Source organism: Staurois parvus, unplaced genomic scaffold, assembly GCF_062004578.1.
Source record: "Staurois parvus isolate SC_StPar_1 unplaced genomic scaffold, SC_StPar_1.0 ptg000017l, whole genome shotgun sequence".
Classification (NCBI taxonomy): Eukaryota; Metazoa; Chordata; class Amphibia; order Anura; family Ranidae; genus Staurois; species Staurois parvus.
Window position 1 is genome coordinate 2,884,182 of NW_028317813.1, and position 13,285 is coordinate 2,897,466.

At 39.7% G+C, this 13,285-nt stretch overlaps 1 protein-coding gene across 3 annotated transcripts in view; it reads right to left on the reverse strand.

Moving 5' to 3' along the window:
• The window catches only part of RUBCNL (rubicon like autophagy enhancer), a 104,656-nt gene that overhangs the window by 9,303 nt on the left and 82,068 nt on the right, over positions 1 to 13,285 (reverse strand). For all 3 annotated transcript variants that reach the window (XM_089678945.1, XM_089678936.1, XM_089678935.1), the window contains 3 exons: positions 8,857 to 8,921; positions 5,342 to 5,580; positions 1,762 to 1,823 (listed from right to left, as the gene is read on the reverse strand). In XM_089678945.1, coding sequence (XP_089535071.1) covers positions 1,762 to 1,823; positions 5,342 to 5,580; positions 8,857 to 8,921 — 366 coding nt within the window. The remainder of the gene's footprint in view (positions 1 to 1,761; positions 1,824 to 5,341; positions 5,581 to 8,856; positions 8,922 to 13,285) is intronic.

Sequence of the window (13,285 nt, forward strand, 5' to 3'; positions counted from 1 at the left end):
CTTCCAGACAACATCCAGATACCTCTGAGCTAATATAGTTTGATGTCCATGAACCAACCATGTGCTACGGAGAAAAACAATTCAAGTACAGACTACTTCCAGAATGATACTGCCTCAGACATTAATACTGTATACCATGCAGCAACGCAGATTTGCTAACCACAGTCAATATATTTACCACTTCACAGCCAGCATATTGTAAAATGACGGCCGGGAAGGAGCACTACTATCCAGGATGAACGTCATGAGTACACAATGGCCTTAACTGCTTGGTCACAGTGACCACATGGTAGAGGCCAATCACAGTGGGCCTGTAGTATGTGATAGCTGTGGCCAATCACAATGTCACATAAATGTATGCTCTTCAAAAAAATAATTGTTTATAAACAGTGATCATCACTAACAAGCAATCATAAGAAAATCCCAGTCATCTCGCTAGATATAGGGTCTCAAGAAATGAGGCAGTCAGTACATCAGGACTGATCAACTTTGTTTTTTTTTTTTTTTTTTTTTTTTTTTTAAACCAAAAGAAATTTACATTTATGAAGAAAGATTTGCCAAAATATTATAAACAATTGAAAAAAATGCTTCGTTCAAAATTTTTGCTTTTTGCTTATTTAGTAACAAAATACAAACCCCCCCCCAAAAAAAAAAGTATTAAATACAACCAAAAGAAAGCTCTTCTAAACAAAACCCTTCCCCCCAAAATGAGTAACTGTCAAAGTGTGAGAGCACTGAAAGCTGAAAATTGGCCTGGGTAGGAAGGGGGGTGGGGGGTGGAATGTCTCATGTTGATATTGCGGTTAAGTATTAACAATGAAAAAGAACTATTATTCTTGTGCTTCCAAAAAAGATTGATTTGCATTAAAAAAAGAGAAGAATTGACACTTCTGATCTATAATACTACCATAAGCTACATATGGAATATGAAAAACAGAAGTTAGGATTTATTAAGAAGTGACCCATAGCTGGCTGCAGGTATACAAAACAAAAATTAAATAAATAAAAATGTGTGTTTAAACTTTCAATTTTGTTGCAGGTACATTTATACTCTGCAACACAAATTGGTAAATCTTAAAAAATACATTTTTTTTAGCCCTAGTTCACACCACTGACTTCAGATTTACAAATCACACCTGAAGTCACATCCAATTTATTTCTATGGCATGTTCTTAGTAAGTGAAATTTCAAGTAGCACGATTTGAAAAATAGTTCCTGCATCACTTTTCACCATTTCAGTGAGATTTCTCTCTTAGACTAAAGATAAATGGCACCAAAATCATACCAGATCCCATACAAGAGCTACTCTAAAGCCTTGCTTTAAATGGGCCAAAAAAAAAAAAAAAAAAAAAAAAAAAAAAAAAACACCACTTTGAAATATTCAGTGTGAACCAGGGCTCATGCTGCAAGTTAAAAACAGGTTTCAGAATAGATTCCTATTGATTCAAAACTTGAAAATAAAATGGAGAGAAGAGGGAGGGGAAGAATTACCCTTGCCCAATACAAGGAATGGCAGTTCTACTGGCTGCCATTGACTGCAAAAGGAATGGTAGTTACAGTGAACACAAAATTCAGTAAAAACACAGAAGCAAAAAATTGCAACAGAAAATTCATTTTTTTTCACAATTTGGTAACTGAAATTTAGCTGCTATGATTTTTCAATATTGCCCAATTTAATCTAACTTGCAGTGCCATATTAAGACTGATCGTGATATCAGGATAATGTGAATAATGTACAAAATTTCAAACTATTAACCTTACCCATCTGCAAAGCGACAAGTTTCCACCAGTTTCCTTATGTGAATTAACTGCTCTTGAACTTCCTGCAAGAGAACACATTATTAAACCCCTCAACAATGCAGAAAATAACTTTGCACAGCAACGTCCACATTAGGAATGTATAGCAACGTCCACATTAGGAATGACCAAATAGGAAAATAAAAATGTTTCCTTCTTCCTGCAGGAGGTACGCATATGTGTGGCCTCTTGGTAGGTGGGCTTTAATGCCAAGAGGCTGCATATATAATATGTAGCCCTATGTAAACAGTTTTCTGTGCAGAGAGCATGTGCCCTGCGCTCCCAGCTTGATTACCAGCAGGGAGCGGTAAGCTCCTGATGCATACTTGCGATCAGGAGCTTTCCACTGCTATTACTGCCAATTACGTGATCGGAATGCCCACCTCTCAGCGTTTAGAATCTTTTAGAAATGGGCCAGGGGGTGGCAGCAAGAAGGGGTTAAAAAGGGACTAGCATTGTGTATATTTATCATCATGCTAATTATATAGTAGGGTATAAATATTACATAGCCATTTCACATCTTCTAGCCAGCAAGTGGTAAACTTGAATCTGCCCTCCACTACTCCTGCTTATTTTACTGCTATTCTGCAAATAGTCTTTCATTATACTTCTGGCGCTGCAACAGAGCTGTGACTCTTATAAAAATAGAATCCAGTTTGTTATTTGCCCCTCCTTGCAGTAACCAGCTTCCAGTTTTGTCAAAGCTTAATTGAACAAGCAGATTGGCTACCGTGCACAACTGCACCAGATGTTTAAACTTCCAGTTTTCAGAAATCAACCTTCTTAAATTTCGTAAATGGTTCATAAAATACTAGGCATTCTATGAATGGACAAGAGAAGAGGAGGGATGAAAAAATACATTACAGCTTCTATGAATGAGGCGCTCTCAGAGTCAGAGCGTTGGGAGTATAGCAAAAGCTGCTTGGATGCAGCTGTACCTCTGGAGCCCTTTAAAGGTGATCACTTAATTTAAAGCCTATCAGGCTGTAAAGACTCATACCAAACTCACAGCTGCTGAGCTAGTTTTAACCCCTTGGCTACCATGCGGTTTATTAAAAAAACAAACAAAAAAAAAACAAGTACCTTTGTAGACAAGGGGTTAGGGCTGGATCTTCCAAAGTCAACCAATTAGTTACCATTTCATTCGCTCCACAGTATGAGTTTCCAACGCAGTTTAAATCTACACGTTATGAACAGATTGCCTAAGACCGTTGTTTCCTTAGACACTTATTTCAAAAAGGTCCCCAGAAAAAAAAAAAGAAAAAAAAAAAAAAACACACAAATTTTTGTCTCTTCATGTAATCCCGGACAGACTATGTGGAGATCAGGACTTTGTGCAGGTCACACCATAACTTCCAGGACCCCGTGTTCTTCATTACACAGAAGACAGTTCTTAATGACATTGCCTGTATGTTTTGGGTCATTGTCCTGCTGCAAAATAAAATGTGGGGCCAAATCACATGCCTCCCTGATAGTATGGCATGATGGATAATTATCTATTTCCCAACATTGAGGACACCATTGATCCTAGCCAAAGCTCCAACTCCTTTGGCGAAAATGCAGCTTCAAACTTGCAAGGAACCTCTACCATGCTTCACCGTTGCCTGCAGACACTCATTGTACCACTCTCCAGCCCTTCGGTGAACTGCCTTCTGCTTCAGCAGAATATTTCAAATTCTGACTCATCCGGAGCACCTGCTGCCATTTTTCTGCTACCCAGTTCTTATGTTTTTTGTGCATATTTGAGGTCACTTACCATTGTTTCCACATCAAAAAGGTATTGCTTTTTAGTCACAATTCTTCTAAAACAACCACTTCAGGCCACACTTCTCCAGACATTTGATGGGTGTACCTAGTCCCACCGGTTGTTGCCAGTTCTGTGGCGATGGCACTGCTGGACATCTTCCAATGCTGAAGGGAGGTAAGCATGATGGGTCTAATCTGCTGCAATAAAATGTTCCTTGGCTGACCACTGTCTACGGTCCTCAAATTGCCAGTTTTCTTTGGGATTCTTCAAAAAAAGCTTGAATGGCATATCTTGAAAACCCCAGTATGCTTAGAAATCTTTTCCTGGGGAGACCTTGCTGATGCAGTATAACTAACTTGTGTCTTGCTGCTGTGCCCAGTCTTGCCATGGTGTAAGATACAGTGATTCTTCCCAACCCTGTTGTAGAAATTCCCGCAAATGTGTTTCACTTGTAATTTGCCTTGATTTGCTTTCACCCTTCTTTCCAGTTTCCAAACCAGCATGATGGGGCTTAAGTCTAAAGAATATGCTGGAAATTCCATGATTTGAAGCCTACTGTCTTGTTCTTTTCTTCTAAGTTAGTTTTGACAGCCTGGGAGATTTTTTGGCTCATTATCTTGCTGTAGAATGAAGCCCTTACCAGCTAGGCGTATTTCAGTGGGTATTGCATGGTGCTGCAAAATGCTGTGGCAGTGGTTTTGGTTCAGGGTGGCACTCACTGGATCCAGCAAGAGTCCAAGACCATCACGCTTCCTCCTGCATTGGTGTCGCATACAGAGGAATCAGCCTTTCACCTTCTCGATTGCATACAAAAACCTTGCATGATGACCCGAAGATCTCAGTTTTTGATGAAAATCTGTCCATAATACAGTCATCCATTTTTTAATAGTCCATGGTCCAGGTAAGTCTCGTGTTTCTTATGTTGCCATTTAATAGCTTTCTTACAGTCACTAGACTTATCAAACCTGCAGCTCAAAGTCTTCTCTTCAGTGTTGAAATGGAAGATTTGCTTAGTTCAGTCAGTGTTCTAGAGTGATTGTTCTGTGAGCTGCCTGTCATGGAAGCTGTTGACTCTTCGAAAGCCACAACAGAATCAGAAGACAAGTTTCTGTCTGCCAGACAACCTCCTGTCAGTGAATACAGTTTTCTACACCATCAAAAAGGCACTTTTGAAACGGACACCTTGACTTTTACCAATTTCTCTATAAGGATTATAATTTTCTGTCTTGCTTTGTTCATTGCATTTTTCTTGCCATTTTAGGAGCAATATACTGCAGTACAATACTGTCCGATTATTGCTTAAAAGGGTGTAGTAACACTGTCTGTATAGAAGTAGCATTGAGACAGAGCATGCAAATAAAATATTTGGGACGCCTCTAGGAAAATGTTAGCAAACTTTCAAGGCTTAGTTTACTTACATTACTGCAGAACTGAGTTGTCAACCTATTACTTCTTCCCTGGAAAAGTCTTTTGTATAACTATATAACATTGTTCGGTTTCTGTTAAACTTATTTAAATCTATGGCAGTTTACCTTTGTACCACTTCAGGTTATTCACTGTACGTGAACTGTTTAAATATTTAAAAAAAAAAAAAAAAGGAAAGGAAAGATGGAGGTGTTTGAAATCTCAAAATCAAATCAAAAAGAAAAAAAAAAAAAAAAAAAAAAAACACAAAAATAACTGACAGCTATTTTTAGTGGCAGTGTGGGTCCTAGAGGCAACAATGCCATATAGTTGCCATAGAAATTGTAGCAGCTATTGGAAATACACTTAAAATAGGTTCCACAGTTTACTTACTCGGACTCTGTTTAGATCCTTTACTTTTTTGTACAGTGCTGGGTTTTCAATCTGCACATTGAACTGGTGACTCTCCCAGATTTTGTCCACAACACTCTTGGCAAAGTTGCTGATATAGTATTTACTGAAATTCCATTTAGAGAGAATGCGGCCTGGAATGGAGCTCTCTGTGTAACTGTGACAGCAGTCACAGAAATATTTGCCCAGGTAATCACAATATCGCAACCTATTAGTGTACCCTGGAAACAGAACACAAAAGGTCACATGGTTGTAGACAAGATGCCCAGTCTTACATAAAACAAACAAAAAAAAAAAAACCACACACACGGAAAAATGGAAACTCTACACGATTTGCAGGTGTGAAAGTGACATGTTTCACGTTGAAAGCAGAAGTGAAGTAACATTCTTTTGCTTCTGCTGTGTGATGGGACACCTAGTTAACAAGTGGAAAGCTTCACTTTAGTTCTAGTCACTGTGAACTGCTAGTAATACAGAGTCATGTTAGAGCTTCAAAAAGGGTAAATTGTTGGTGCACACTTAGCAAGTGCCTCTGTGACCGAAGTTGACAATTTATCGTGTTGCAAGGTACAGTATCAAAAGGTTATCACAGGATATACAGTTTCCGGGAAACCATCTGCATACGCGCGGTCGACGCAGTCAGCTGACTGAAAGTCAAAAAGATCATTGGGCAGGACTGACCTGGAATAAGAAAACTGCTGTAAACTTCTACAAAAGTGACTCCAGAGCTCAATCTCAATGGCACCGAAACGGAGCTCTGCAGTCACTTTTGCAGCAGTTTCCTCCTTATTCTGGGTCACAATCCTGCGCAATGTCCTTTTGTCTGTGGACCGCACTTATACAGTTTCTGGTAAAAAATCGTCTGAACATATGCTGTCATAACTTGATACTGTACCTCACAACACGGCAAATTGGCAACTTCAGTCACAGAGACACCAGCTAAGTGTGCACCAACAATCTGCCCTCTTTGAAGCTCAGTAAGCTCTGACACGACTCCATTATTACTAGCAGCAGATGCAGTGAATGATGAAAGTGAGGCTTCCTATATGTTAGCTGTCATCACTGGGTGAAAAACAGCACTTTACATGTCAGCAAATCTTAGGTTTAACTGAAATAGCTTATAGTAACCAACATTGTTTGACAGTTTTATTTTTCAACAAATGAAAAAAATCAAGTTTAACGATTTTATGTAGTGGTGATAGTAGGATCATAGGTTTTAACATTCACTCACCAGCCTCTTTATTAGGTACAGCTGTTCAATTACTTGGTAACACAAATTGCCAATCAGCCAATTACATGGCAGCAACTCAATGCATTTAGGCATCTAGACACAGTGAAGACTATTTGCTGACGTCCAACCCGAATGGGGAAGAAAGGAGATTTAAGGGACTTTAAGCATAGCATGGTTGTTGGTGCCAGATGGGCTGGTCTGAACATTTCAAAAACTGCTGATCTACTGGGATTTTTACACACAACCATCTCTAGGGTTTATAGAGAATGGTCCAAAAAAAGAGAAAATATCTAGTGAGCGGCAGCTGTGTGGACAAAAATGCCTTGTTGATGTGAGAGGAGAATGGGAAGACTGGTTCGAGATGATAGAAAGGCAACAGTAACTCAACCACTCGTTACAACCAAGGTATGCAGAATACCATCTCTGAACGCACATGTCAAACCTTGAAGCAGATGGGCTAAAGTAGAAGACAACACTGGGTGCCATTCCTGTCAGCAAAGAACAGGAAACTGAGGCTGCAATCCACGCACAAGCTCACCAAAATTGGACAATAAAAAGATTGGAAAAACATTGCCGGTCTGATAAATCTCTATTTCAGCTGCAACATTGAGATGATAGGGTCAGAATTTGGCATAACATGAAAGCATGGATCCATCCTGCCTTGTATCAATGGTTTAGGCTGGTGGTGGTATGGGGGATATTTTCTTGGCACACTTGGGCCCCTTAGTACCAACTGAGCACCGTTTAAATGCCATGGACTACCTGAGTATTGTTGCTAACCAGGTTCATCCCTTTATGACTACAGTGTACCCATCTTCTGATGGCTCCTTCCATCAGGATAATGCACCATGTCACAAAGCTTAAATCTCAAACTGGTTTCTTGAACATGACAATGAGTTCGCTGTACTCCAATGTCCTCCACAGCCCCTTAATCTCAACCCAATAGAGCACCTTTGGGATGTGGTTGAACAGAAGATTCACATCATGGATGTGCAGCTGAAATCTGCAGTAACCGTGTGATGCTATGGACCATAATCTGAGGAATGTTTCCAAAACCTTGTTGAATCTATGCCACAAAGAATTTTAGGCAGTTCTGAAGGGAAAAGGGGGTATAATCCAGTACAAGCAAGGTGTACCTAATAAAAGTGGTCAGCGAGTAGTTATGTCTACACATTTACAGACAAGATGCAATAGCTACAAACGACGCTCTGATTGGGCACACTGTTTTTGACAATCAGGCTGTGTATTGATTCCATAATGGATAATGGTTAGTGCGTCAAAGTGTAGGAAGAACTCATTATCACACTGAGATGTCGAAGATGTCCAAAGGCATGCTGGTAGGTTAATTGGATCCTGTCTAAATTGGTCCTAGTATGTGTATCTATGAATGTAGGTTAGAGATTTTAGATTGTACACCCCCTGAGGGTTAAGGACTGGTGTGAATCAACAACTTGTAGAAAAATCTATATGAGAGGGGGCATCAATCATTACTATAGATTTTCACCTTATGTGAGCCACACACTTGCACCGAGTTGGAGAAGATGATACTGGGTCACAGTGCTTCAATACTACGGATCTGAATTCTTATTAGTCAGCGCTTCAAAACATACTGGAGTCATTTAACAGCATGAGATCCAGGCAAAAAACATTGTTAAATGGCAGCCTCTGCATTTTCTCTGGCAGTTCCTTAAGTCCAGTTGTAGGACTACACCACTTGATCTGGTCCTCGTCTCCAGGACTTCTCCAGAGCCTCCCCCATACTCTGGAACTCTCTACCCCAATCTATCAGACTATCGCCTACTCTACCCACTTTTAGGCGATCTCTAAAAACCTCTCTTCAGGGAAGCCTATCCTGCCTTCAGCTAATAACGGAATCTTCTATTCCTCCTACCAGTCCATCCCCCACAGTTATTACCTTTTGTACCACCAGCTCCTCCCTCAGCTCGCAAGCTCCAAGGAGCAGGGCCCTCCTAACCCTCTTGTATTGAACTGCACTGTTGGTGTATGGTCTCCCTTTATATTATAAAGCGCTGAGCAAACTGTTTGCGATAAATTATGAATAATAAATAATCTGGTGATTCTTTCCCAACTGAGAAAATTTAAAATACAAGCAATAAAGTCTCATGCCTTTATTGAATTTTTTTTTTTTTACTAAAAAAAGGTGGCTATACCTCTAAGGACTAAACCCTTGAAATGAGGACCACAACTCAGTTTTTTTTTATATAAAAGTACAAAAGAAAAAACACAACACGCCAACACCACTCACTTTGCTCTACTTTTGTTCCACAGCCAGCACATAAATAGTTTTGTGATGCTACAATTACATCTCTCCTGAAAGACAAAAGTAGGATAACAGGTTAATGACAGTTATACTAATGTGTCTATGCTTCAGACATATAAAGGGGGCCAAAACAACCAGTTTTTGAAATGTAAGACCATAAAAAGCCAATTTGTCCAGTTTCCCAGAGGCAGTGGGAATTCAAAAGCAAGAAACCATTAGCTTAAATTATGACAAGTGCATAATCACACTTCTGTCTCTCTCCTCTATTCTGCTGTTAGTCAAAAACCTGTAGTTCCATATAAAAATGGCTGGATGAAGGGGCAATTCTTTCATACTTGTTTCCATTTTTTACACCAATTGCTCCAATTTTACCAAAATGTCTAGTGTATACAGCTAGGACATACAATAAGCTCAAACATATGTAATGTTTTAGTGCACAATGATATGCGAGGCAAGGGGATCATCTGCTACATGCCAGTCATGGGGGGAGAACATTTACAATTTGACCCCAGATATCCTGACTAGTATTCATTGATCAAGTGCAAAGATCATTTACTTCTATGCTGATATACACATCACATATCTTATCTCATTCAGCCAGCTCTTACTAAAAAACACTTCACAGCCTGCTAGGTCAACAGGCCACATGACTCTGGAGGGACTTGCAAGTCTGGCTACAGCAATTTATCCCACTTTATGACCTGTTTTTCAACATGCCAAGTCAATGACAAATAGGGATACCCTATCACAAATACAGCAAAGGGCATCGGGACATGCAAATGTTGCTATTTTTCCGCATGCTTTCAAAGCTTCTAGAACTTAGAATTTGAAAAAGCTGTAAAATGTAATAAAGTAGAAAGTGGTAGGTGGCTGCATATGTGATTGCACAAAAAAAAAAAAAACACAAAAAAAAAAAAAAAAAAAACGTCCCATATATTGTAAAATGGGAAAGGGTCTTGCATGTCAAAATGACTCAAGAAAGTACAATGTTTCCTTGAGTCATCTTGACATGCAAGACCCTTTTCTATCTTAAATTCCACAACAGATGGGACAATTTTAGGACGTTCTAATCTGGGAGCCTGTATAAACTGAGTTTTATAGCATATAGCAGCATTTCTTGAAGGAAATATTTCTCTCCATCTTTGAGGTATCAAAACCCCCAGTTTCAAATTGGAGGTAATGGGATGGTGACAGTTTCCTGGTTTTTAAATATTGCAGCTTGCCTTCCTATACACTAGGGATGCACAGATACTATTTTTAAACAGAACACAAGTAATGATACTCTGCCAAATCACAGCTGATAACCAATCACATGGCAGCAACTCAATGCATTTAGGCATCTAGACATGGTGAAGTTGACTTGAAGTTCAAACCGAACATTAGAATGGGGAAGAAGGGGATTTAAATGACTTGAACGTGATGTGGTTGTTTGTACCAGATGGGCTGGTTTGAGTATTTCAAAAACTGCTGATCTGGTATTGCTATACCTGCATTTTTATTTATTTATTTTTAACAGCAAAACTTAAAGGATCACACCTTCCAAGAATCTGTTCAGCAACCTCAAGCTAACATGTGAAATAATTTCACTATATCAAAACTACAAAAATGGTAACTGCTGTTCTTAATGGATAACCCCTCAAAAAAAAAAAAATATATATATATATATATATATATATATATATATATATATATATATATATATATTTTGACTTGCCTGTAAAATTCATCTTAGGAGTGCAGGAAAAGAACAGGTTATATGCGGCTACATTCATGCGATTTGACACTGCCAAAAGGTATGCTGGAACAACCCCCAGTAAACTCATAACACCCCACCAGCCCAAAAAAAGTTGATTGATCTGGTGGAGTGGGCTCGGATATGGAAAGGAAGAACTTTTCTTGGGAGCATTAGCCCTGGAAGTTAGCTGCCAGGGTTCCTTTAGGGAGGACAAATAAGTTATCAGTTTTTCTAACATGAACAAACAGCTAGGGAAACCCTAACTGCTCACATCCAGGCAGGATTGAGGTAAAAGGAAGTGGCGACCTTAGGAAGGAAGGAGGGTCTAGGTGTCAGGACCACCTATCTCTATACAAGAAACATCTTTACATGAAAGCACTGCCAACTCTGAGTCATGCCTGACAGAAGTAAAGGCCACCGAAAGATCCACATTACTGGCAAGATCCTCTAGTGAGATAGCCCAGTTCAGTTTAAAGGAAGGTCTTTGAAGAACCAAAAGTACTAGTTTCAGATCCCAGGGAGACACAGGAGGTCAAAGCGGCGGATTAACATGAGCAACTCTTTGTATAAAAAGGTCTTGGCAAAATATGTCAAGTCAAAAGGTTTCTGGAATAGAATGGATCAGGCAGAAATCTGTCTCTTTAGAGTGTCAAACTGTGGCCTTCTAGCTGTTGAGAAATTACAAGTCCCATCATGCTTCTACCTTTGGGAGTCTTGCTTTTAACAGTCAACCTTGCAACGGCTCATGGGATTTGTAGTCCTGAAACAGCTGGAGGGCCACAGTTTGACACCCCTGACTAAGAACCAGATGCTGGTCCAGACCAGACTAGAAGACTACCGGGATGCAAAGAATAGCATATTCCTGCATGTTATGGTGCCCAATTTTACACAAGCCAAAATAGACCTTCCAAATTGACGGGAGATCTTGCAAAAAGTAGATTCTCGTTTAGGACCTGGGTTTCAACAGCCATGCTGTTAAAGTCTGACTGACAAAGGCAGGGAGGAACAGAAAGCGGGCCTTGTGAGGGAAGGTCTGTCTGGTTTGGGAGAGACCATGGCTCACAAACAAGGAGGACGCACCAGCTTTGTGCATTACCCAAGATACCATGTATTAACCACTTTAGATATACTACTACAGGGCAGGCTACTTCTGCTGTGAATACTTACAGCAGAAGATGATCAGCGGGTGCCGGCCAATGGATGTCCACCGGCACCAGATCGTTGGGCAAAGACAGAGAACGGAGCTTTGCCTATGTAAACAAGGCAGAATTCTGTTCTGAGGGGGGAGCGATTGATATTGTGCTGTTAAATCCATAAGAAAAAGCAACACAGTGTACACAAAACATAGCTAGGCACACAGTTAAGCCTTTGGTTGCCCTAGATATTTAACCCTTCCCAGCCAGTACCAGTGCATATTTTTAGCACTGGTTAAAGATTAATGTATTCGTGTCACTGGTTCCCGCAAAGTGTCCACCGCAATATCGCAGTCCCGCCATAAGTGGCCGATCGCCACCGTTATTAGCATAAAAATAAATTCCAGTATATATCCCATAGTTTGTAGATGCTATAACTTTTGCGCAAACCAATCAATATACGCTTATTTGGATTTTTTAACCAAACACATGTAGCACAATACATATTGTCCTAGATTTGTAAAGAAATTTGAGTTAATTTTTAGTTGGATATGTTTTATAGCAGAAAAAAAAATTTCCAAAAATTGTCAGTCTTGTTTCTAGCACAAAAAAACAAACAGTAGTGATCAAATACCACCAAAAGAAATCTATTGGGGGGGGGGGGGGGGGGGAGCAAACAAAAACCCCATAAAATGTAATTTACGTACAGCATTGCATGACCATGCAATTGGCAGTTAAAAGCAATGCAGTGCCGTATTGAAAAATGGCCTGGTCAGGGGGGGTTAAATTTTCCAGAGATCAAGTAGGTAAATTAATACACAAATGGTTATATTAAACTGAATAGTAAGCTTGTAAAAACTGCTAGGAAAGCCTCATTCCAGAATGCCAACAGTACTAAAAGAAGCAAGGGCTGACACATTTAGAGGGACACCCGGGGGAAGGGATACCCTCTTCCTCAGAGTTCTATTCATTAAAATGGCATCTGGGGTAACGCACAAGGTTGGTACGCCTTTTTTTTGTCATGTTGAGAGTTTTGAGATCCAAGGCTTGGGACAAAGGATGGAACTGCCTTAGAATTAGAGTATGCCTCTTCTAGAGAATGGAAAGGGCCTCCTTTGGTTAGAGAAGGTAGTAGTCCTAAAAAGGTTTTTTTTTTTTTTTTTTTACTTCCCTGATAAAATGTATCAAGGGATTCACCAAACAAGCATTCACCAAAGACTTTTACAAGCAGGCCAAGCCTTTAACAAATTCTGTACATGTACACAAGGAGTGGGGGAAAGAATTTTTTCATAAATTCCTACCCCACAGGATAGATATGTAGCTTGTCAGTTTGGTGGCATCAGATAAACTGTGTGCTAAGGAAAATTCTTTAGATTTTGACATCCAATTAGTGTTGATAGGAGCCAGTTTTGGGTAAGGAGTTTCCAATGCGGTTAAGACAAATGCACTATGCACATCAGCAAGCTCTCCATGGAAAACAGTGCGATGTTTTAGCTTTTATCTCAAATTGCAGAAGGTAAAAATTTCCACTGCAGGATTCTCTTCT